The sequence below is a fragment of the Gracilinanus agilis genome, chromosome 2, assembly GCF_016433145.1.
Source record: "Gracilinanus agilis isolate LMUSP501 chromosome 2, AgileGrace, whole genome shotgun sequence".
NCBI lineage: Eukaryota > Metazoa > Chordata > Mammalia > Didelphimorphia > Didelphidae > Gracilinanus > Gracilinanus agilis.
The window spans coordinates 524,106,993-524,133,067 of record NC_058131.1 but is presented as its reverse complement, the minus strand read 5'-3'; the positions used below and the strand labels follow the sequence as shown (position 1 = coordinate 524,133,067).

The 26,075-nt window shown below is 39.2% G+C and overlaps 1 protein-coding gene across 1 annotated transcript; it reads left to right on the top strand.

Annotated features, from left to right (window-relative positions):
• Positions 1-6,543: 6,543 nt before the first annotated feature.
• On the top strand, positions 6,544-24,516 carry EIF3J (eukaryotic translation initiation factor 3 subunit J). The gene is made up of 8 exons (XM_044665076.1): positions 6,544-6,940; positions 7,053-7,150; positions 17,984-18,038; positions 18,475-18,566; positions 19,493-19,607; positions 22,179-22,340; positions 23,266-23,339; positions 24,143-24,516. The coding sequence occupies exons 1-8, from the start codon at positions 6,544-6,546 to the stop codon at positions 24,272-24,274; spliced, it is 1,125 nt and encodes a 374-aa protein (XP_044521011.1). The 3' UTR covers positions 24,275-24,516.
• The last annotated feature ends 1,559 nt before the right edge of the window (positions 24,517-26,075 follow it).

Below are 26,075 nucleotides of genomic sequence, written 5' to 3'. Positions count from 1 at the left end.
TGCTGTTTCCTTCTCCAGCTCATTTTGCAGATGAGGAAAGAGAGGCAAATAGGGTTAAGTGACTTGTTCAGGGTCACACAGCTGGGAAGTATTTAAGGCCAAATTTGAACCTAGGTCCTCCCAACTCCAGGGCCAGCATTCTAACTACTGTGTCCCCTACCTGCCTAGGAAATATATAGAGTAGGTTAAGGTAAAGAAGGTGGTGAAGGGCATTCAGTCCAAATCATTTGAATTTTAGTAAAAAGAACTGGGAATTGGGGCATGTAAATAGCACAGCACCAGGCCTGGAGTCTGGACGAAAGGCAAATTTAGACTTGATGTGACAAAAAAATTCCTCATGATTAGAGCTATCTAAATGTGGAGTGAATTGTCATAGGAATAGCTTTCCCCTTATTAGAAGGAGCTGGATGATCATTTGCAAGGTGTGTTATATTGGAATTCCATTCAAGTGTGGCATGGATCTAGATGGTCAATGAGTTACCTTCTAAGTTTGAACATTCTTGATTTTTTTTTTAAACCCTTAACTTCTGTGTATTGGCTCCTTGGTGGAAGAGTGGTAAGGGTGGGCAATGGGGGTCAAGTGACTTGCCCACCCAGGGTCACACAGTTTTACACAGCTTTTTTGATTTTGTGATCTACACATCTGCTAGAGTTTTCAGCCTGAAGTCAAGCAGCTAAAAATTTCTTAACCTATTAATTCAATTATAAGGACTCCTAAATTTGGATTTTGAAGAGTCTTTCTAGTCTCTTCGAATCTTTTCTGAGCTTTATTCTTGCATCTCCAAATACCAACCAGACACTTCCAACTGGATTTCTATAGGTATCTTAAAATCAACACATCCAAAACAGAATTCACTATCTTTCTCCTCAAACCCAACTCTCCACTGAAATTCTCTATTTTTTTCCTTAAACTTCTTTTATTAATTACATGTAATAACACATTTCCACATAAGTTTTCCAAAGTTATATTATCCAAATTGCCTCCTTCCTTCCCATCTGTCTCTCTTTGAGGAGCTGTCAAGTAATTCAATCTGGATTTTACATGTAGTATTATTGATGGAGGTGGACAGTGATAGAAGTGGGATCCCTGTGCTCTGATGTTTTATATTTTTTACCAGTTAGCATTAGTTAGGCATAGATAGCAAAATTCATATTGCTGAGCACTTAACTATTGTATATTATTAATCAGTTATAATAGCCTTGTCAGTTTTGTACTGTTGCATACTATTATTAATCACTTGTACTGTTGGATTCTGCATTTACATCAGCTAGACTGGTCTTATACTACCCTCCCTACTTTTCACACAGAGATAAGGGCATTCCGGGGAGATAGGATTCTCCTTCACTGGGGTCATCTGCCTGGAATGTGCCAAAGCACCCAAGGGTGAACTATTCAATAAATATGCAAACCCTGATCCACCACTTGTGCTACTTCACCAGCCTTGAGTCTATTTTATTGCCCTAAATCTCTTCTTCAAATTAAGACTTTCATACCTTTGGACAAGAATGGAGTTTCGAGCCTCCTATTTTTGGTGCAAGATCCTGCTACAAACTTTGGAGTATCTTCCCCACATTAACATGCAAAACATATGAAATTCTCTATTTCTGCTGTGGGCATCACTAACCATCTAGTCGCTGAGTTTCACAATTGCAGAATCAGAATCATTCTCAACTACTCACTTTTCCTTACTCAGTAATTAATTAGTGACCAAGTCTTATTCATTCTACTTTCATAACATCTTTCTCATCCATCCCTTTCTCTCTGATCTCAGACACTACCCTCCGTTCAAGCCATCATAGATTCTTATCTAAACTATTGGAACAGTCACATTCTAAATCTCCTGCCTCATGTCTCTCTTCTCTCCATCTTCCACACAGCTGCCAAGGTGATATTCTTGAAGCACAAGTAGAAACCATGACATTACCTCATTCAAGAAGTTCCAGTGACTCCCTATTTATTATTTCTAAGATAAAATACACACTTGTATGTTTGGCATTTAAAATCCTTCAGAAACTATCTTTCTAGACCTATGTTACTCCTTTTTTAAAAAAAATCTTTTTCTCCTGTCTTAAAATTAATGTTAAGTATTGATTCCAAGGCAGAGGGCCAGTTAAGGCCTAAGCAATTGGGGTTAAAGGATTTACCCAGGGTCACACAGCTAAGAGGTATCTGAGGTCAGTTTTGATCTCAGGACCTCCAGTCTCTAGGCCGGAGCCTCTCTATCCACTAAGTACCTAGCTGCTTCCGTATTATTCCTTTCCTGTAATCTATGGTTTAGCCAAACTTGCCTCCTTGTTGATCTTACAAGACAATCCATCTCTTATTTAATATATTTGTAAAAATAAAATTTAGCATAAATGTTATTCCCTTCCTCCTTTCTCTTGTTTTTCTTTTTTTGCATAAGCTATCTCCTGTGCCTGCACTCCCTCTTCACCTCCACTTCTTAAAATCTCTAGCTTTCTTCACAACTCATAAGAAATGCCATTTCCTACAAGAGGTCCTTCTTGATTCCCCCAATTGCTAGTACCTCCCCTCCCTTTAAAAAATTATCTTGTATTCATTTTGTATATATCTAGGATTTAGTTTTATGTTTATCTATGGTTTCTTTCCTCTTTGAGGACAGACAGTGCTTCATTTTGGCTATGTCACTGCAGATAGCATTATCTCCATTTTACAGTTGAGAAGACTGAGGATAAGTGATATTGCCCCAAATCCCAACTCTAAGCATAATCCAATATTGGTCTTCAAATTCTGCTCACTCTAGCCTCTAAACTATACTTCCAATATCCATTATGTCAGATTGCTTGCATTGATTTCTGTATCACAAATTAGAAGTAATGTTATTCCAAACTGTAAGGGGAAAAGTTAAAATTTCTCAGTTTTATTATAGCTGCAAATAATTTTATAATGCATTAGGAAAAATTCCAAGTACTTGCTTTTAGTTTAATGTCTGCCCATCTCAGTCTTAGAAATTAATGGGGAAGGGGTGGTAGTGACTAGGTGGTTTGGTAGATTGAGAGCCATTTCTGGAGACAGAAGGTCCTGAGTTCAAATATGACTTCAGACTCTTCCTACTTGGGTGATTCTGGGCAAGTCACAACCCCCATTGCCTAACCTTACTACTCTTCTACTTTAGAAACAATATACAGTACTGATTTTAAGAGGGGAGGTAAGTTTTTTTATTTTATTTTTATTTTGAATATTTCCCCATAGTTACATGTTTCATTTCTTTCCCTCTCCCACAAGCCTCCCTTACCCCCCTTACCTAACACACAATTCCACTGGGTTTTACATGTATCATTGATCAAGACCTAATTCCATATTATTTTTTTGAAATTATTTTTTATTTTGAATATTTTTTCCTAGTTACATATTTCATGTTTTTTTCCCTCTCCTCCAATACCCCTAACCCCCCTTAACCAACACATAATTTCACTGGGTTTTACACATATCAAGACCTAATTCTATATTATTGATAGTTGGAATAGAGTTATCATTTAGTGTCTACATTCCCAATAATATCCACAACAGCCCATGTGTTCAAGCAGTTGTTTTTCTTCTGTGTTTCTCCTCCCACAGTTCTTCCTCTGAATATGGCTAGTGTTCTTTCTCATAAGTCCCTCAGCCTTGCTCTGGATTCTTGCATTGCTGCTACTATAAAAATCCGTTATGCTCGATTGTACCACAGTGTATCAGTCTCTGTGTATAATGTTCTCCTGGATCTGCACCTTTCACTCTGCATCAATTCCTGGAGGTCTTTCCAGTTCACATGGAATCCCTCCAGTTCATTATTCCTTTGAGCACAGGAGAATTCCATCATCAACAGATGCCACATGGAAGGACATTCTCTTATTTTCCAATTTTTTGCCACCACAAAGAGTGTGGCTATAAATATTTTTGTACAAGTCTTTTTCCTTATTATCTCTTTGGGGGTATAAACCAAGCAGTGCTATGGCTGGACTAAAAGGCAGATAGTCTTTTAAAGCCCTTGGAGCATAGCTCCAAATTGCCCTCCAGAATGGTTGGATCAATTCACAACTCCACCAGCAATGCATTAGTGTCCCAATTTTGCCACATCCCCTCCAACATTCACTACTCTCCCCTGCTGTCATTTTGGTAAGTTTTTTTAAAAAAAGAAATTAATGAATAAAAAGGTAAAATTATAAATACCTGTCAACCATCCCCCAATAGTGAACTGCCACAAACATTGCTTTGTATATGAGAGAAACAAGCATTGATTTTTAGATATTTGGTCATTTAATATTTGATCTAGCTAACAGGATACATATTAATTAAAGAAAGAGTATGTGTCAAAGAGAACAAGCCAAATGTGTTGAATGAGAATAATATGTATCCAACCATTGCAAATAACCAAAAAAGGACAAGAATGGAAGACAAGCATTGCCTTCAAGAAACTTGTGATCCAGCCAAGGATACATAGTATTCACAAATTGGCTTCAAAAAAGTAGAAAAATCATTGTATAAATGAATAAAAATGAACAAATGTAGGTTCCTGATTTCATCTCTGGAAACTGAAACATTTTGAAGGTGGGAACGAGCTTTCTACCCCTGTAATACACAGGAGACAACAGAAAACCTTAGTAAATGTCAAGTTAGTAAATTCTACTATAGAAAATGAATGCAACAGTATAGCCAATCTCTAGACTGGCAGTTTGCATAACATTTCTACAAAGTTTGGATCTCGAAGGACCTTTTGTATATTGGGGTAGCTAAACTCAAGATACTATTTTGGCATCAGCTGCCTGGCTTTGGGGAAAGAGCCAGCGATGCATTTGGAAACAGAGGACGTTGGTTCGAATCCTGCCACTTGGTTCCTAACTCCATCATTTAACCTCAGTTTTTTCCTTGCAAAATAAAGGAATTGGGCTAGATCCTCCTAGGTCCTTTTCTATTATAGACTTATCTTATGATAGGGAGTGAAGAGACCTGGTTGTCCTTCCTACTCCTCACCTTCACCTCAACCCCAACTGTTTGACTTGGGACAAGCACGTTGCTTCCTTTTCCCGGGCCTCAGTTTCCTCCTCTGTTAAACGTGAAGAGGCCGGGCAGCACGACATGAGGATTCCAATGTATGACCCTGCGTGGATCCCCATTGTGACCTCCCGCTGAGGCCTCGCTGGAGAGCCCAGGGAACCTCAGCCCGACTCTGGACAGGTGCCTTAGCCCTCGAGCAGCACAGGGGCCCGGCACGAGCGTCGCTGATGCTCCCGTCGCCCCCTCGCTGCCTCGACTTACCTCTGGGGAAAAGGAGGGCTCTCTCTCCGTTCCCGCCTGAAATCGGTGGGAGGGACGCGAGTCCAGGAGCGAGGAGGAAGGTGAGGGAGGAAGGAAGGGGATGACCTGGGATGGGGGTGGGGGGTGGGGTCTTGGAGCTCCGGACTTCACACCTCCGGCCCCTCAGACACAGCAAGCGCGCGTGGGTGACAAGTGTGCTTTCGTGAAAAGAGGGTGTATGTGTAAGGGCAAAGAGTTGCCTGGTGACACTTGTTCTACAAGTTTGAAAAGAGGGTTATATGGGTGTGTGCCTGTGTGTGTTTGTGTAAGGCAGGGGAGTTCCCCGGTGACCCAGGTCCGAGAAAGGGTGTGTCAAAGGAGTATGTGTGAGAGAGATAGAGATGATCATTTCTCGCGAAGAGGGAGAGTTGTGTGAAAAGTGTGTATGTGTGTGGTAATGGGGGAGTCACCGTAACTGCAAGGGGACTCTCCTTGGCAGGGGTATAGGTGTGTGTATGTGTGTGTAAGAAAGGAGTTTCTCGGTAAGAGTGAATGTGTGACTGAGGGAAGGGCATTTCCTAAGATACTGTAAGAGAAGTGCCCCTTGACGTGACCGGGACATTAAGTTCTCTTCAAAACAGGTGTGTGTATGAGTGAGTGAGACAGACAGAAAGGCACTAATAGAGAGGAAGGGAGTAGACTTACAGGGGATATAGAGGACAAGAGAAAGAAACAGAGAGGAGAGGGAGAGAGAGAAGAGAGAGAAGTAGTGAGGAAGAGGGATGGGCCCCTGTGATACGAGGAGAAAGAGGGGTTTCTCGTAAAGAGGTGGAGAGAATGAGCTAGGGGCTTGAGGGTATTGCACATTCCTAAGGAGTGTGTAAAAGGTGAGACCGGCTTCTCCGTGATGAGGCTGTCTGTAAAAGGATGTCTGTCGGCCCTCCTTGACAGGGCGCTCTGTTTGTAGGCAGCAGTGAAGTTAGGGACGGTGGTGGCAGTCCCTCTGACAAGTGTGTGTGAGAAAGGGGTGTTTCTCATGAAGAGGATGCATGTGAGAAAGGAACGTGAGTAAGAGGCGTGACAGTTTGTATTAGGGGGTGTAGCTCCTCTTTGACAAGGATATGTGTACACTGTACATATTGAGACAGAGAGACCAGAGCGGGTGCAAGAAAGCGGTGTTCCTGGCATTAAAGAGAGCAGGGGCCATTCCTAGTCACTGAATGTGTGCAAAAGGAGTTCCCCGAGCTAGGATTTGTGCGGGTGGAATTGAGAAGGGGGCGGTCCAAATGACGTAAGCGCGCGTGCGTATGTCAGTCGCCCCTCCTCCTCCCTGGTCCCCTTCCCAGTTGCCCATCCATCAGTCTGTTCGTCCACCTGGCCCACCTGAAGCCCCGCCTCCTCCGCCCTCTTCTTCCGTACGGCTTGGTCCCACCCCTGCCCCGTTCGCGTCAAGGAGGAGGCGGTGCTCAGTCCGGTCAGCGCGCCTAGTTCCCGCGGCTCGTAGGGGGCGGGGCCTCGGGCGGGCTCTAGGGTCTGGGCCCGACGCACCGCCGCCGTCCCGGCGTGCCCCGCGTTGGCCAGCGAGAAGCTATTCGGTGACTCACCACCCGCCCTCTCGCGCTCTCCTTCCCCCTTCCCTCCCTCTCGCACTCTCACACACCCGGCCCGAGATGGCGGCGGCAGCGGGGGACTCGGACTCCTGGGGTAAGCGGACATGCCGGGGGTAAGATGGTGTTGGGGGACGGGGCGGCTCCGTGGCTTTTGCCCGTATGTGACTAGTCCCTAACCCAGCTCTCTCTCTCCCTCTCTTCCGTAGACGCGGACACGTTCTCGGTGGAGGAGCCGGTGCGGAAGGCGGGGGGCGCGGCCGGCGGGGACCGCTGGGAGGGCGAGGATGAGGATGACGACGTCAAGGTAGGCGCGAGGCCGGGCCGGACGAGGGAGCCGGGGAGAGAGGTGGTATGCGATGGCGGCTGGGGTAGGGCACGGTAGACCCCCAGCCACTGTGGGCCGCAGTGTTCCGATCCCCGCCAGAGGACGGTCCGGGCCGTAGTTTCCGGGTAGTGGCGCCCTTGCCTCCCCAGACCCCCACTCCGGTTGGGGCGCGCCCTCCCCTCTGTCCTTCTTCCTCCCACCCCCGGGCACCCGGGCCGGAGACACGCGGCCGCGGCCTGCGCTGATCGGCCCGGCCCCCACTTCACAGAGTGCCCTTCATACCAGGCCTGGGGTGTCTGTCATCCGCCAGCTAGCTGGAGGAGGTGACCAACTATCCGGTCAGCCCGGTCCACATGTCTGCTCATGGAAGACTTTCGGGAAAGGGGGTTGGTTGGAAGGTTCGGGCCCAGGGAATGTTCCATCTGGGAATTCTGGGGAAGAGTCAGCTCTCGCCTGACCTTTTTCGCCAAAGCCTCGGTCAATAAACTCACTTCTGGGTTCCTGAAGTTTCCAGTTCTGATCTTTTGGTGTCTTATGATTAGCAGCAGATTCTAATGAAGAGATGATAGGATCAATGAATTTACATATTGAGGATATTTTTGAGAGATTAGCTTCAGTTTCTTTGTCAAACTATTTACCAGAGGTATTTAGAAACGTTGAGATGAAGAGATTCAGCTCCCTTCCCTGGTAAAGGAATTAAGCAATAAAATACATAAGCAGCTGGTCAAAGTAATAAATGTCCTAAGTAATTAATTTACCCAAGCAACCTGAGAAATGGGGAGTTGGCAGGAGGGCTTATTTATCAGTACATATGAAAAACACAAACCAGAAAGAATGAAAAAACTTTAGTATTTGGATATTGGAGTAATGACAGGGTAGTGAGGACTCCTAAGTGATGCCTATAAACTTGAGTTTATCTCATCTTTTCCTACCAGAGAGGATTCAGCTGTATATTTCTGGAAAATGTGCCATTTTAATCATGTGGATTTAGGTGACTGTCCCAAGTATTTTGTTTAGTAGCTTGCCCATGAACCTTCTGTTCAGAGTAGCAAGGGTTTCAAAGCTTAGTAAAGTGGTGGAATTCTTGAAATGTTTCAGCAAATGAAGTTTATGTGTGAAGTTGAAAGTTGAGTGTTTCCCTCTAGACCCTGGCTCACCATCTGCTCAATAGACCTTATGATATGATTATGCTCAATAGACTTCAATAGATATATGATATGATAAAATTTGAAACATAACAATTGCGCAATTAATAGAGAACTTTCTGGCCTTTCAAATGTTCAGATGCCATCCCCTATTCCCCACCATTTTCCCTTACATTGGCCAAGCACACTTTAAGATTCTGTAAATTTTTTTTTTACTGTTCTTGAATTCTGTGTCCCTTTTAGCAGTGGAAGTGAGACAAGGTTAGCAAGGGGAGTTTGAGGAAAAGTTAAAAGAATTTTATGATTGATGGGAGGAAAAATCAAAGTTAAAAACAACTAGAAGAACTTGAAGTAAGCAAAATGGTACTGGTTATAAATGGAGTATTTTAATCAATATTGATCCTGAGCATAAGCTATTTGTGTGTACTTGAACTAGCTTCTCCCCTCCCCCCCAATAAAGTTATTAAACGACCTAAGTAAAAATGAAACTTTGTAAAATTTGCCCTAAGATCTGATTTGGGAGTTATTTTATAACCCCTATGACTGCCATAGGCATTGAAAAGCAGTTAGACCTAGGTTCAAAACCTTCCTAACCATGTATCCTCCCTAGAGATTCACACAACTCTTGACACAATAAATTATAGACAAATTGCTGTGTTGGAAGGAGTTTCCCACACATTCTGACAAAATCATAGGTCCTTGATGCAATATTGAAATGGCATTTGGATTTTGTTAACCTTTGTAGAAATATATTAATATTCTGCTGTGTATTCTTAAAACAAGTATACTATTGATGGTACTACATCTTCAAGATTTCTTGAATGTCTTCCATGGAGTACTTTGGAGTTATTGTTTCTTCATTTCTCTTAATTCAGTTTCAGCACCAAAACAAAGAGGCAAGAGTTGTTTTTAAGTTGTAAATCCCATATTAGACCCCTTGTTTCATTTAGTCAGTCTAGTTGTTTCTGGTTACTGTAATGCACTTTTAATTCTATAAGGCAGGACTTAGCACATTTGCTTTAATTTTGGAGACATTCCAAAAATGGAGCCAAATGAATTTATTGTCTTTCAAAGGACAGAAAAGAGTGGGAGGGGTATTGAGACGTACACTTTTAGTCTCAAATCCAGACTTAGTACTGCAGCTCTACAGAAGGGTCTGAATGGATCCTCTGAAAACAATTAAAGAAGGAGCTTATCACATAATTCTTGGGACCTTTATGACTGCGTAATGTTCCTCACTTAGTTCTCCCCAAAATGTGTACAAAGAGTTGGATCTGATCAGAGAAGTTTGCAATGTGGTAGTGTTTGCAAATCTCTGTTGTTGACCTGGACTGCACTCTCAACCTATCTATCCAGTGTTGTGAGCTACTTTTCAAGTTATTGTGAGAGAAAATATAAATGTACACGAGGGGAATTTTTTTGCAGTTTGGTCTGACCCAAAATGCTAACTAAATGCAACGTAATTCACAGAATTTGTCAAGCTCTCCTTTAGAGCTTTTGTAAGATACAATATCAATCTAATCTTAGTACCTAGTTATTGCAGATTTTATGTTCTAACTGAAGTATATTCATAGGTTGTCATTTGTATTGAACTCTTGATTACTCAGAAAATGATTCACATGCTGAAAAATAAGATTATTGATAATACAAAATTAGAGTTAAAGGTTGTCAGCAAATTTGTCCTGCTGGCTGGCACTAAGTTTCTGAAGTATATAATGTTAGTCAGTCCAAATATATGGATGCTGATGTAGTAGGACAAAATTATAATCCTTAGAAGATGGAAAGCCTGAATTTCTGGTAAAATGGGTCTCTAAATCAAAATCTAATAAAATTGAAACTATTTGTTCATGAACTAGAGTTTAACCATATAGATTTATTTGGGGATTTTAAATGTCATTTTGTAACATCCTAAGAAAGGCAGCTGGGGGATTTGTAGGTAGTTCTATATACTCTCAGCTTTCTTACCACAGACATTATATTAAGTATGCTTGCTTGTCTTTTCTAAAAAACCTGTTCTGCAGCTGACTTGTAGATTTGTATGGAATTCTGTCTCACAAAAGGAAAGCTTGTAGTCCTTTAGTAAAAACAAACATGCTAGATTTTTGGTGCCTTGATTCCTGCCACCTGGGCTTTACTGGTTAGGAAGAAAGGACCACATTCCATTTTTTCTGATACAAGAGAGTAAAACACAGGTGGATTTCTTAGGTTAGCATATGCCATTGAGATTTGATAACCATTTTTGAGGTGGGCTGGCTGAGAGGGTGGGTATGATAGGACAGTCACTTTATTAGGTTTTCATAATCAGCAAATTCCTTGCTTGAGTAGTGTGTTTTCTTCTCAAGTAATTTAGTTTCCCACCTTTAAGGAAATATTATCTAGATTGCATAGAACCATCTTAAGCACTGTGCTTGTCTTCCTTAACAAGATTAAAAAATGTTTTAATATAAAATTTTTTTCATGGTTACATTATTTTTGTTCTCTCCCTCCCCTTTCTTTAAAAGTGCTCCTGAAGAATTGACTTAAAGAAATGAGATTTTCTGCTTCTCCATCTTGAATTCTTTCTCAGTTTCCCAAATCAAGAACCTTGTTTCAATTTGTCTGTAATTTTAAAGTTCCTGGAATTAGAAATTTCTTATTTTTTTTAAACCATTACCTTCCATCTTAAAATCAATACTGTGTTACTGGTTCCAAGGCAGAAGAGCAGTTAAGGCTAGGCAATGAGGGTGAAATGACTTGCCCAGGGTCACACAGCTAGGAGGTATCTGAAACCAGACTTAAACTGAAGACCTCCCAGCTCTAGGCCTGGCTCTCAATCCACTGAGTCACCTAGCTGCCTCCAAATTAGAAAATTCTTCAAGGTTATAAAGCAGTCTTTTAAAGAAAGGGAGATGTGTTTCAGAGAAATATGAGATTACCTGGAAGTACTAGGGAGGTAGGCATTCTGCCAATAGGTAGATAATTTCAGTGTAGAAATGTAGTCAATTCCAAATTAAATTGTCAACCAGTATTTACCTATTACATTTTCAGGTCAGGTTTATTGAAAACAAACAATTCACTTGTTCAGTATTCATAGACTTGATTTTTGATACTTGCTTGGCCAGTGAAAAATGTAGTCAGTCCTAAAGTCTAATACGGCATTTTGCGTGTGGGATGAGCTCCCTTTGTATTTGTTAAAATAAACAGAGTTGAATTTATTAAGGAAAATGCCCTTTTAGCCCTTGGGTTCAGCATAGTAATTATATTAATCCTGAGAATTTAAGAAAGCACTAGGAGTTTGTTTTGAGGAGATGCTGATTTTGAACTGGGCTCAAATAACTAAACTGTACATATTCTTTGACCCATTGATATGTCTACTAGATCTAAAAGGACCCATTTGTACCAAAAAAAATGTATAGCATCGCTTTTATGTTGTGACAGAATTGGAAACTAAAGGAGTGCCCATTAATTGGGGATGGCTGAACAAAGTTGATGATTTCAGAGAAACTTGGGGAGACCTTTATGAACTCTTATGGAGAATAACCTGAGAACAATTAATGGAGTATCCTTTTGTAAAGGCAAACAACTCTGATGGCCTTAAGATTTCTGATAAATGCAACAACCACCTGTGATTTCAGAGGACTAATGGGGAAGCATACTCCTCACCTCCTGAGATGATGGATTGAAGAGGCAGCCAGAGACATAGATTTCTGGACATGGACAACGTGGGAATTTATTTTCATTTACTATGCATATTCGTTAAAAAGAGTTTTGTATTTTTTCAAGTTGGTGTGGTGGCCTGAGAGGGAGAGAAAATAAATACATATTCATTTAATGTGACATTTTAATTTTTTAATCAAAAAATTTTTTTAAACCCTTACATTCTATTTTAGAATCAATATTAGAAGAGTGTAGGCAATGGGGGTTAAGTGACTTTCCCAGAGCCACTCTCCTGTCTCTAGTCCTGACTCTCAGTCTGCTGAGCTACCTAGCTGCCCCCGAAATACATTTTTAAAAAGAAGACGGCAGGGGAGGGGGAGAAATGAAGTTGTTGGTGAGGTCCAAGCTTATCCTGAACTTTCCCTGCTGGAAGGCCTTCTGCAACACCCTAGAAGTATTTTTTGGTGCTTCTTAGAGACTTGGGTTCACCTAAGGGCCAAAGGGAAAGAGGAACACCAGTAAAGAAATGACATTTGCCCAAGTAGGAGCAAGAAGGAACATTTGTTTTTTTGTCTGCTTCCATCTTTTTTAAATGTTTAAAATCTTTATAGGTATCTGCTGATTTAATAAGATGGGGAGAGTGATTGAACTTTTTGTAATATTCAGATTTAGAAGGCCAACTTGCCCCTCTGATCATTGTTTCCCTAGTCCTTTAAACAGACTTCAGGCCAAATTTTACTAGAGTGGGAGAGGTCTATCTATCCTTGGAGTGGTCTTATCTATGGTGGACCATGTATGACCTAAACAGCAAATTTCGGACACACCACTAATGCCAAATATCTAAAAGGAGTCAGTCATTGTTCTTGCCACCAAACTCTTGTCATGGTGGAGTGGAAAACATAGAAAAAGGTACTCTCATTGATTATGTACTGTGGAGTAGTATAATTTGGTAGAGAGCTGATAATCTTTCTTGATGTTTAAATATGCAATAGTAAATGGAGGTAACATTCTGGGTGAAATGAATGAGCTGTTGATAAAGGAGCCATGGTTTTCCAACCCCCAACCCAGGCATGTATAGCCATAGTACCAAGTGTGATTAGGAAAATTCCTCTTCTCCCCCATTACCTATTTCCTTTTATCATCTCAAAGCTACTGTATATGCCTTCTGTGCTTTGTTCTCTCTGACAATGTGACTGGTGAGTAAAGAATAGCTCCTTTCACCCTATACCCCTTCCCTTTTAAAATTTTTGAGTAGAAAAGTGAGTTGCACAAGATGAGCAGACATGGATGGGTTTCGATCTGTATCACAGATCTCATTGTCATCTTTCCTCAAAACCTTCTCCTGTTTGAACTCTCCTTTTTCTCTCCAGGATACTGCCATCCTTCCAGTTACCCAAGTTTGTAATCTCAATATTATCTTCCACTCTTTACTTTCACTCACCCCATATAGCCAGTCAGTTGCCAAATCTTGCTGTTTGTTTCTGCACATCTCACATTTATCCTCTTTTCTGCAATTACAAAGTCACTCCCCTCCCCCACCTTACTATTTCAGTGGCTTCCTAATTGGTCTCCCTGACTTATCTATCCATACCAATCAGTTCTCTTATTTACCTGGCAAAGTGCACGTTTGACCCATCACGCATTCCTCTTCCTCCCTACACCAGAAGCTCCATTGGCTTTCTCTTTCCTCTGTGTGGCAAAATGTAAATTCCTGACATTTAAAGCACTAAAGAACCTGACTTCAACCTACCTTGCTATTCTTTGTATACATTACTCTCCTTGCACTCAACACTCCGTGTACAGCCAAATTGGCCTTCTAGTTATACTCATAAAACTCATAATACACAAATAGATCTGTGATCTCATCCATTTGAGAGTTTGCTCCAGCAGTACAGATTGCAACCTGTCCATGCTTATCTACTGCTTGTGACTGTTGTCCTTTTTCTACCAAAAGTTTGCCATTGAGGATCCATCTAATGTGTTGGAAGCCTTCTTCACTTTCTTCCAGTATTACAAAGATTCTGGAGCTCTGACTGCCCAGCTGTCCTCCTTTGTTCTTGTCACTTGACCATCCTCATTTTTTCTTTCATACAGTTCCTTGATGAGATCCTTTACTACTTTTCTTTGGAGTTCCTCATTAGTTATATGTTTTGACCTGCTTGCACCCACTATGGGCTTCCTTGGTGCCCTCTGAATAAAATTCTTCAATTCTTTAGACGCAATGATGTTCCAAATATCATTTATATAGTAGTGCTGCTGGTAAGATGTTAGCTGGGCCTTTGCTTTCATGTGAAGCTTGATGTCAGAAAAAGAGCCTTGCAATTTCCTGAAAGCACTCTAGCCCAAGTTCTTTAAAGTGTCCCTTCAGGGACATTGTTCACTTGGTCTTGTGTGGTTGGACAGGCTAAATGCTTTTGAGTAATTGCTGATCTTTTTCAGGAGGTTTTGGTAGTATTCAAGGGCTTGATAAAAGTATTTCAATCTTATCTTCAAATAAAAATTTCTAGAGGTCTTATCTACAGAAAATTCTTCCTTTTCCTGGACTTTGCACTAGATCTCTTTCATTCCATTTACAAATAGGTTTAGTGACTATATAATTTCTCTGTATCATGCCTTGTGTCATGTTTAATACTAGAGGGTCATTAAACAGTTATTTCTGTGATAGAAAGTCTTCTACAGGTGTCTTGAATGATGTTGATATGAATGGAAGACACCTTGCCTTTTAGCCACTAGGAAGAAACTTTATTATTGATTTGAGAGTTGGGATCCCTGAACCAGTGATCTGTATACAACAAAACCATTGACTTGTCAGAGATCAGCATTTGTAGAAACGGCAACAAAAGAAAAAACGTATCCAATTATTGAAAATAAAAAATGGACAATACTGACGTATATAATAACTTCATCCAGAAGTTAAAACCAAGTTAATTACTAACAAGGAGACCAAAAGTCAAGAAAATGCTTTTAGTCAGCAAACAACTGACATTTGCTGATCAGAAAGGGATAGTTGGCAAAAGCAAATTGGCTTAGAATACAAACTCATCTAGAAGATCTTATGAAGGATGGATCAGTTAAAGTATTATCATCTCAAAACAGAAGTAGGGAGAGTAAAGCTAGTTTAATAAAAATGTAGCAGGATATCCTACAAGCTTTTTTTTTTTAAGGATAAACATGGATGGATGACTACAAACAGAATAAAACTGAAAACATTTTCAAAAACTTATTTATGTCTCTAAACTTTTCTTCACCAAGGATTGTATAATCACCACATGAGGCCCCTAATATATAGCCCTTGAGATGCTTATAGAGGAGATAGAAATGGAGGACAAAGATGGGGAAAGTAACCTGATTGGACCAAAAATATATAGAGGAGATCCATGCTAGAGGCAGTAACAATTGTAAGGACACTGAAGGACTGATATACAAGGTACCCAAAGGAGAAGAAGATATCAGAAGCAGGGAAGAAAATCTTAGATTTGGTGCCATGACACCAAGTTAAAGTAGACCAATCTTAAGAATTGACATTTAAAGATCAGAGATATGACTATAAACTAGGGATAGCTGTGATATAGGATTTCCTGTTCTTGAGTTTAAGCTATGAACTTCTAAGTGAACTCTTTAATTGACTGCAAGCCTAAAAACAGTTGCAACAGAGCAACTTTATCTTCCCCTCAACATATCACTAGAGAACTCATAGTAAAGCCGGGGTGCAGGCGACCTTCAGTAAGATGTGATTGTCCAGTTAAGCCTCAGTACCTATATTGTAGGTCAGTTTGCAGGGTCTTTAAGAGGAACTTTTTAGGGTTATAGTGGCCCTTCAAAATTCAGGTTCTTTAGAGTCTTTGAGAACTTCCTTTTTGGATAAATGTAATATATAGAAAGTTGTATATTAGCACCTTCTTGAGGCAAATGTAGGCTTTTCATATTGATATTGCATAAATCTATACTGTAGTTTGCTTAGCTAAGTTGTTTCTGTACTTATGGTATTGAGTTAGATCTGTGAGAACCTGAATTTCCTAAAGATAGGTGATGTAAAGGTTGAATGTTGAGAGTAGTTCAAAAGTAACCAGCTAGTTTGGTATCTGTTAAAACTATTTGGCTTTTTTGTCACTTAAATTGCAAGGTATAAAAGTAGAGTTCTTAACTGAGCATACCACAGCTAAATGGCATCCTGGCATAATCAGACTATTTGATCATTTAACTATAGGTTTTAGTGAAAATTGAAAAAGCTGTTCCTCTTGTTTGGCTTGTTTCCCTAGAATGCATTCAGATTTGTAGTTGTCTTATAAAACTAGAAGCTTGAGGTCAGAGTTGGAGCATATTACTTAAGCCTTTACTAGTAATTATGCTGACTTTTCACACTGACTAATGACACCATTCATTCCTTGTTCTTCACTTCAACTTTATTAAATTGCACAGCTTGAAAGTAGTACCCAGGCCAATTTGCAGGCTTCCTCCCTACTTTAGTCACTTAGTAAAAATTTACTAAAGCAGTTGGGGTTACAAATACAAAAAAATCTCCTGTCTTCAAGGAGATTCCAATTGAATAGTAGAAAATATAGAAAAGAAAGAAGAAAAGTGAGGGAGGGTGTGATAGAAGTCCAAAGGGAGTGTAGCCAGTTGAAACATGGAGTGAGAAAGAGTTTTGGGGTTCTTGACTCTGCCTTGCAATTAGAAGGGTAGAAAGTACTGATGAGATACAAAAACCAAGGCTGATTGCCTTCTTCCAGGATGATGACATTTCCCAATGATAAGGTGTCTGTGGGAGTGTGGTGGAGGAGTCTTAAGAAGTTCAAAAGGAGTGTAGCCAGGTGGGCCACAAGGAGATGTTTATGTTCAGTTATTTTAGTCTTGTCAGGAAGACTCATCTTCTTGATTTCAAATTTGGTCTGAGATATTTACTAGCTGTGTGATCTTGGCAAGTCACTTAATCCTGTTTGCCTCAGTACCTTATCTGTAAAATAGCCTGAAGCTGGAGAAGGAATGGCACACCATTCTAGTATCTTTGCCAAGAAAACCCTATGGGATTTCAGTAAGACACAACTAAGCTACAACTTCCTGGCTCTTTTGTGTCACTGAGCAGCCTTCTTTATATTGGGCTATCTCTAAATAGAGGTTTAGGAGTACATGGCTTCATCCTCCATTCAGAGGGGCAGATGAGGTATAAGTACAAAGTCTGATTAGGTTCTTCCTAGAGGATGAGATTTTTCAATGATGAGGTTGCTGGGGGCAAATTGGAAGAATCAAACAAATCCAATTGGGAGATAGATAATATATACTAGTCTGTCACAGCTTTGCTCCCCAAACTTTGTGTGGTGGGCTGTTGCTGGGTTTTTAATTTAATTATTTTAAAGCCTGGCAGATAACAGTGCTATTTTTATTTCTAAAATTGTTTAGTGACTATCCTGGGACTGGAAGTGACAATTCAAGGAGTCTTTCCAATATCCTATCCAAGATTAGGAATGTTTTTGAATAGTAGCTTTTGGCATCATAATTGAGTCCTTAAATATATTTACTTGAATTAATTATTAATTTTTAAATGGGTTATCATTATAGTGCCATGTAAAATACTGCCAATTTTTTTGTTTATCAAATTGCATTATATAAAATATGTCTCAATACCCTCCCCACTCCCCCATGACCCTTTAGAGAGTTGCTATAACCAAAAATGTTATCACTAGCCCACCAACTGATGATGAATTTCTCTGAGCTTAGCTAGGCTGGGCTACAAACATATCAGGCTTATAAAATATTTTAATTAAATGGTCATTATCTAAGATTTGGAAATAACTTTTCTTTAGGGGGGGGCGTTTTTGTTTGGGTATAATGGAATTTGGCCTGATCTGCTATATAAATGTCAAATATTATTTTCTTTAAATGGGAAGTGTCATAACTGATTTTCAGAATATTTAGGGATAGGCAAGTTGTCCAAATTCTTAAAATTTAAGACTTATTGTGAATCAGTTCAAGAAAGTTAACTTTGGTGTAATCTTAGTTTAATAATTCTACTAATTCAGGTTTTTCTCTTTAGGAAAACTGGGATGACGATGATGAAGAAAAAAAAGAGGAGACAGAGGTAAAACCAGGTGAGCCATTGGGGCTCCCTTCCATTCTTGGTGAGGTGTCTTGGTGATCTTCCAGAGTATTTACTGGCTCATAGTAAAAGTATTCAATTGAAAACCATAAGATTTAGAAACCAACTATCTCTTGTTCTCCTGTGCCCCTGCCTCTTTCCCCAACATCATTTCTCACTCTTACTCATAATCTCATTTTTCTCCAAATGCTTGATATTTGACTCTTTCAGGAAAGAGTACACTCTATAAGTTTTAGCTATGTTCCGGGTTAGCATGAAGTTGTCCTTAGGAACTTGGAGAGGGTTTTATTTTAGGCTTTTGATCTTATACAGTGACCAGTATAAATTTTTTTCTTATTTCACAAAATAAATGCTCTATTATTATGATGTCGTACATAGTATACATCTATAAAACAAAAGTCTGATTGTAGAAGTTCTGTTATTTTTAGAAACAAAAGTTTCAGAAAAAAAGAAAATAGCAGAGAAAATCAAAGAGAAAGAACGGCAACAGAAGAAGAGACAAGAAGAAATTAAGAAAAGGGTAAGTACTGATTTTCTAGAGCAAAACTTTTCGTATCAGTTCAAATAAGGTCTAGTGGGTATTGGAAACCCAAAGCCCTTCATTTAAAATCTGTCCTTTAGAAAGTAGATTTGCTTGAACTTAGTTTTTAGTTCTAGAAAAACACAGACTCAAACATTTAAGCATTTTCACAACTTCTGGAACAGTCACAACTAACCAACTATTCAGTGGTCTCTGCCATTGTCTGCTGGTTTTAGCATTTATTGTTCATTATCTGCATTGTGCTTGCTGAGTAGAATGTGAAAGGCATTCATTTCTGTGGCTGAGAAAAATGTTAGAAACATTTCAGAAATGCTTTTGTATAATTTACCTCTATGTAAATATAATTGTGAATAAAATTGATAACACCACAGTGAATAGAATCATGTAATTTAGAATCTAATGTAAAGTAGCATTCCTGCTGCCTTGGCCTTTCTAACTATTGAGGTCAGAATAAATTTATTGTGACATTTTGGCATTTTATTTATTGTCTTCATTACAGTATATATGCTGAAGGAACTTTAATTTGATTGTGCTAAGTCTGTAATAGGATCAGAGATACTCTCACTTCTGATGATGGGTGATTATAGAAAGTAGCTCAGAATACTGAAAGGGCATCACAAAATCAGGATTTTCTCTTTCTTTCTGGATGTTAAATATATTCATGGATATTTTTTATATCCTATTCATCCAAGGCTCATTTGGTATCAAAACTCACTGAACATCCATGTAGTTGTTCAGATTTATTTTAGTTGCCTTATGGCTTGTTCTTTCCCTTGGCAACAAAATGTGCTTCCAGGGCATTTTTTTGAATTGAAGTATTATTAACCATAGATGGATACACAATTTAGATATCCATAAAAGATGTGAACTCTTTTCTCTTATTTTCATTCCTGTCTGCAATATAGTTGGAAGAACCCGAAGAATCAAAAGAGCTTACACCAGAAGAACAATTAGCAGATAAACTACGGCTAAAGAAATTACAGGAAGAGGCAGATCTTGAATTAGCAAAAGAAACCTTTGGTAAGCTGATGGCACACACCTGCACATTATCAGACCAGATCTGTATGAAAACACTAGCGTTTACACAGTGATATCGGGAAGCATGCCTTTCTTTGGAGGTCTGGATCTAGTTTACTTAAATATTAGCCAAAGTTTTGACCTACTTTGAGATTTTTTAGATTAGTACTTTAGATGAAAAATCTAGTTTCAAATTAACTATGCTTTGGGCACCAAATGAAAGGCTATTGAGTAAAAAGGACCACTGGGGCTGAAATGCAATATTTTGTGTGCTTTGATCACATTTGTATGCATTAATCAGTTGTTTAAAAGTTACATGTGTATGAAATGGAAGGTATGTTGCTTCTTAAAGTCTTTTAAATATTAAGCTGGCAATAAGCCTGCCTTGTTGCCTTTGCTAAGAAAGAAGATGCATGAATGTCCATTACTTTAGGGGAATTACCCTATTCTTCTCTGTTACCAATTCTGCTGCTTTTTTTTACCACCATTCTTTTGGCAGGGGAAGAAATTTCCAAATGTACATGGCACAGCTATGACTGTGGCCATATAATCTGAGAGCCCGTAGAAGGATTACTCCCTGTGTTCCTTTGTCATACCAGAAACTCTTAAGGGAAACTGACATATAAGTAGAATGAGCCACAATAAAATTAGCTGTTGCCCTCATTTTTTCACCAAGATTAGTGGCCAGGTTTCTATTACCTTCATTTAAGCAGTCTCAATTGGTTCTGTGAGGGGATCATATTTTCTCTTCTAAGTTAACATTCCAGAACTCAAGTCATCTTCCTCTTGAAAGCTATCCTTCCCCTAACCCTCCTTTTTCTGCTAATGTTGCCATTATTTTATAAGACTTCATGTTTTTGATTCCTTCCTCTTTCACTTTACATATCAGTTGCCAGATCTTGATAATTTTTTTGCTACTATGTCTCATTCCATTTACTTTGCTAACTACCATAATTCAAGCTTTTATCACCTTTTGCTTGGCTAGTGTTAAACCAAACTTGTCCCTTATGTCACTCTACTCTTTACAATTTGACTCTGAATTTACTTTCCATTTCATATTATTCCACTTCAAATACTTTAAACCCAGATTAGACTTCTAACCTAATATCTTTCCTAGTCTTGTCAAAATTTCTACTTGTTGAAATTTTCTTTAAGACTTAGTTGAGGAACCATTTAGTTCATGAAACCTTTCTTGATAACATCAGGAGAATTGAGTATTAGTCTCTTAACCTCTTATCACATGCAATTTGTTTTATGGTAATTTGTATTCATGTCTTACTAAATTGTGAACTTCTTGAAACAGAATCCTTGGTATTCCTCTTTTGTTGGTTGAATTGACTGAGTTAATTTTGAAATTATTGGGCCTGGGTTGAGGAAGGTGATTTTTTAAAGTATATTGTTAGCATTGTGGTTACCCTGATTATTTTCCCCTCTAATGTTTTGTTTTATATTTTCCCCTCTAATGTTTTGTTTTTTATCTGTTCTTCAGGCTCAGATAGCTACCTCAGATTTAGCCCTGGTTTTGGGGTCAGAAAAGCTGAGGTCATATCCAGACTTCAATAAGTTTTCTATGACTTTACCTCTGTTTTTTCATTTGTAAACTGAAGGGAATGGATGGAATAAATGTTCTCTACTGGTTCTTTCTAACTCTTGAATCTCACAACACTATGAAAGATGCAAAGGAGGATGTTAAATCAGTCACTACTCTCTTTTCCATGGGAAATGCTTCATTATTAATTGTGAACTCTAATAATTCCAACTGAATTTTGTGGATATTCTTGTAAATCAGTGGTGTCAAACTCAAATAGAAACAAAGGCCACTAGATTACACAAAAAGATCCCTATGGGCTGCTATTTGTTAACATTATCCATTTCTATTTCATTTTTATTTTGTTAAAATATTCTCCAATTACATTTTAAACTGGTTCAAGACACTTAGAATTATAAGGCCCCATTTGACACCTCTGCTGTAAACCATGGTGTGTTTGGTAGCTTTAAATCCTAATCTGATTACAGAGCACAGCATCATTTTACACAGAAGTCTGAGGAGTGCTGCATTTTCATGGTATAGTGATTGCTTATAATGATGTTTTGAGAAAGTACAGGTGAAAGGCAAAAACTACCCCAAAACTTAAATATGGCATTTTAGGGAGGCAAGGTGGAAAGCAGCACTGGGTATTACTCCAGTCAGACCTTGTTTCCATTTGTAGTTTTACAAATATATACCAGTATGTTATTTAAGTTATTTTGGCCTTGGGAAAATTTCATTGTTCTTTATTATAATGTCATTCTTAATTTTAAAGCATTCTCATTCTCTCTCATGTATATGTGTATGTGTAGAAATCTCCCAAGCTGTTTCCTAACTAGGACCCCTTTTGCCATTTTTCTAGGTAGCCTTTTCTTCAGGAAATTAATCTCAGTTTTGTTGTTTTTTTAACTCCCCTTTTTACCTGTGGCTATATGCATTGATAGTCAATGTGAATAAAGCTTTCTCTCTATTTGGGGGTTTATACATTGGTAAGCTTTTTCTGACAGCTCCTTAACTACCGTTTTCACTGTTCTTTTCTCTTATAGGTGTTAATAACACAGTCTGTGGTATAGATGCTATGAACCCCTCTTCAAGAGATGACTTCACAGAGTTTGGCAAGTTACTAAAAGATAAAATTACACAGTATGAAAAATCTCTATATTATGCCAGTTTCTTGGAAGCATTAGTTCGAGATGTGTGCATTTCGTGTAAGTAACATCTTTGGGCTCTTTTTTTTTTTAAACCCTCACCTTCCATCTTGGAATCGGTACTGTGTATATAGGTTCCAAGGCAGAAGAGTGGTAAGGGCTAGGCAATGGGGGTCAAGTGACTTGCCCAGGGTCACACAGCTAGGAAGTGTCTGAGGCCAGATTTGAAACTAGGACCTCTTGTCTCTAGGTCTGACTCTCAATCCACTGAGCCACCCAGCTGCCCACTTTTGGTTGTTTTAATGTGGTTTTAATCAAACAGCAGTGGTATGAGAATATAGAAGTGATTTTGATTATTTAAAATGATCTCTGGATTTGCTGTGTTAAGAGATTATATACTTGTGCAAACACAGGGGCAACAGCTGGCCATGCTTTGTGGCATGTCATTGAGGTCAGCTTGTTAAATGTTTTACAATGGCTTCCCGTAAAGAAATCTAGGTATCATAGTAGCTAATAAAACATTGGTTTGTTGTTTTTTAATATAATTAAGCCATAAGTAGACTTTTGAGAAGAAAGGAGGGTGAGAATAAGAGCCAGTGTTTTAGAAACAAACTTAAGATACAAAACATTTGATCAGTTCAGCTTGGGAAAGAATGTATGGTAGACTACTGCAAGGCTTATCTTTCTCCTTAATGCTTCTGAAAGAAGTTCAGATGTCAGACTGGGGCATTGGTTTCACCACTGGGTCCTGTTTGATCTTGATAATTAAACTTTTTTCCCCCACTCCTTTTAACTTCTGGCCCCTCATTTGACCAACAGCAAAAGAAAATCCTTCTAACATTCACAGTCAAGCAAGTTCTCACATTGGCCAAATCTAAAAATATGTCTCATCTTATACCTATTTATTGATGCTTCTTGTTTAGATCTTTGTCGTTTCTCCCAAAATGCTTTGCAAACCTAAAAGTTTTTCCTTTTTTATTTAAAGTGGAAATTGATGACTTGAAAAAGATTACCAATTCATTGACAGTGCTATGCAGTGAAAAGCAGAAACAAGAAAAGGTAAGTTAAAAAGATGGCTGTATTTCCTTATATGAACTATAGCAGTTCTGAATTCCCACACTTTGAGGTTTAAAAAACACGACAAAGACAGGCACTGTATCTGATCCACTTTCAGAGAAGAAACTCTAACTCAGAAAAATGTTCTATTTTTTGATTTGTCATGGTGGGATGCAATCCCTTTGGCAGAATACAGACATGGTGGCCTATCGCTGTATCTGGTACCTAGTCAGAAACTCCTTTTCTAGTCCGTCAGTATGTCAAAACCCCCGAGAGTATCCTACAGCACACTGTAACTTTTTTTTTTTTTTAAACCCTTGTACTTCGGTGTATTGTCTCATAGGTGGAAGATTGGTAAGGGTGGGCAATGGGGGTCAAGTGACTTGCCCAGGGTCACACAGCTGGGAAGTGGCTGAGGCCGGGTTTGAACCCAGGACCTCCTGTCTCTAGGCCTGACTCTCACTCCACTGAGCTACCCAGCTGCCCCGCACACTGTAACTCTTAAGCATCATCAGTACATAATGTGAGGAATACTTACCTGCCGTCTCATTAAATGCCTCTATTACAGTATAAGAGACAGGGAGAAGGAGAAGGGAGAGAGAAGAGTGTTTATGGATCTTGGTGGAAACTACCCCAAATGTAAAGTTTGGCAGCTGGCATTCCTCTCTCTGAGCTGGAATAGTTTTAGGGTCAGAGGCACCCAAGGGTAATTATGTGACAGGCTATGGCTAATAAGGATGGGTAGAAACCATCTCAGTAGCTTCTAAAACAAATACTGAGTTAATTGAATTCCCTCTCATCTTCAGCAAAGCAAAGCCAAAAAGAAGAAGAAAGGTGTGGTTCCTGGAGGGGGATTAAAGGCTACAATGAAAGATGATCTTGCAGACTATGGTGGATATGATGGAGGATATGTGCAAGACTTTGAAGACTTCATGTGACATTTCATCTTCTCCCCATTGTCTTCTTCTGTTGCCCACAGTCCCTTCAACATGTAGCACACAACTTCCTTTCCTTTCAGTTCTGCCAAATGCTACAATCAGAAGTGCAGTATCTTTGTGCTGGTTACTTAACCCCTTGACACTTAGGTGCTAATGCAATGGGGAACTCAGTTCTTGTTGCCAAGGGGTTAAAATCGGGAAACTTGGTTGCTACTAAATCACAGTAAAAGAAATCCTAATAATGTTGTCATTGTTGCTATCTGGTTCCAGGGCAGCAGAGTCACTAAATTGGAAACAATAGTTGCAACGTGACAAAAAAAAAGTGTAGTATTTACCAGCACCATTCAATAATACAGCCTTAACCATACCTCCTTGAACTACTTCATATCTTGTCAACAAAAGCAGTTTGCAACAAGGGCATGTGGGTGTGCACCTAGTATTAAAATTGCTTTGTCTTAAGGTAGAGCGTGAGGATTTTTTAAATACATTGCAAAGAAGACTGCTTATTTCAGAGTAAGGATACTGTGCCTGAAATGGCTACTAGTTTGACATTTTAAAAAAATTAAACGACCAAAAACCACCAACTTTGAAGCCGCAGAGGTAATGTCTCCATTATTGCATTTGACAAAATCCAACTTGTGGTATTTCGAGCATATAAACAGTCTAGTTTATATTTACCGGAATATTTCTACTGATGCAGCTCTTAAGGGGAGGGGTGGGGGGGGAATTCTTTACCTGTTTTATTTGCCTGATTTTAAGATGTCTGAGAAACAAAACTTCCTTTGTTCTCACTGGGCTGAAACAGAACAACTTTCACAGGGTTTTGGCATTTCCTTTCCTTTACAAACATGCTTATTAGCAAACTGCAACAGTTACTACTACAGTTTGGTAAATTGTTATGTTAACAATTATGACATCTGCAATGTTTTATAAAGCAACTAATTTAATAAAATCACTATTGTGAGGACTTCATTTTGTGTGTGAGCTCCCAGGAAACACTGACATGTCCTGATGCTGACTTGATTTTTCAACTAAGTTTACCTTTGATTGAAGAAAGCATATATCAAGTGGAGAGAATGGAAGAGATCCCTTCTGTAGTCACAGAAGTCCAATGAATACTTGTTTGCTGCTGCTCTGTTAGAGGGACGCAAGTTGTTGAGGAGACAAGCCATTAACATGACATTGAAACTCTTAAGGTGTGGACTACCTATTCCTACTACTCTGACATGTTAAGAGAATTTAAATGCTTAAATACTACTAGTCTACTGTTTGTAAGAAGTGTTCTTTCACAGAGCCCTTAAATTTGAAGCTCTCAGCAGCTTTACAGGGATGATTTAAGTGTATAAATGCCTATGAATACTTATAACAGAAGCTTATTTCCACATTTTTTCTATAGCCATTGAACCAAAGTGGTATTGAATTGAGTTTCGCTGTAATAAGATTCTTGGAGCGTCTTTGTAAATGAGGGTAAGAACACAAAGTTCTGTTCTAGGTTTTTTACTGTCACAGGGATAGAAAGTTAATGAGAAAGAACATTTTTCATACTCAGCCTGTTAAAATGTGCTAGGAAGAGACCACAATAACCCGGCCTCCTAGGCAGGGCTTCATAACTGTTTTTGGCAATCTGGTGAAACCTGTGACTTTCTCAGAATGTTTTTAACTATCTACAAAGGAAACTAAGTGTTGAAATAGTTCATCGGATAATTTTGGTTATGAACCCCTGCTCTGCACTAGCTGAGGCAGGGTAAAATGGGATCCGTTTCTCTACTGGCATGTAATGTGAAGAAAAGCCACTGGATGA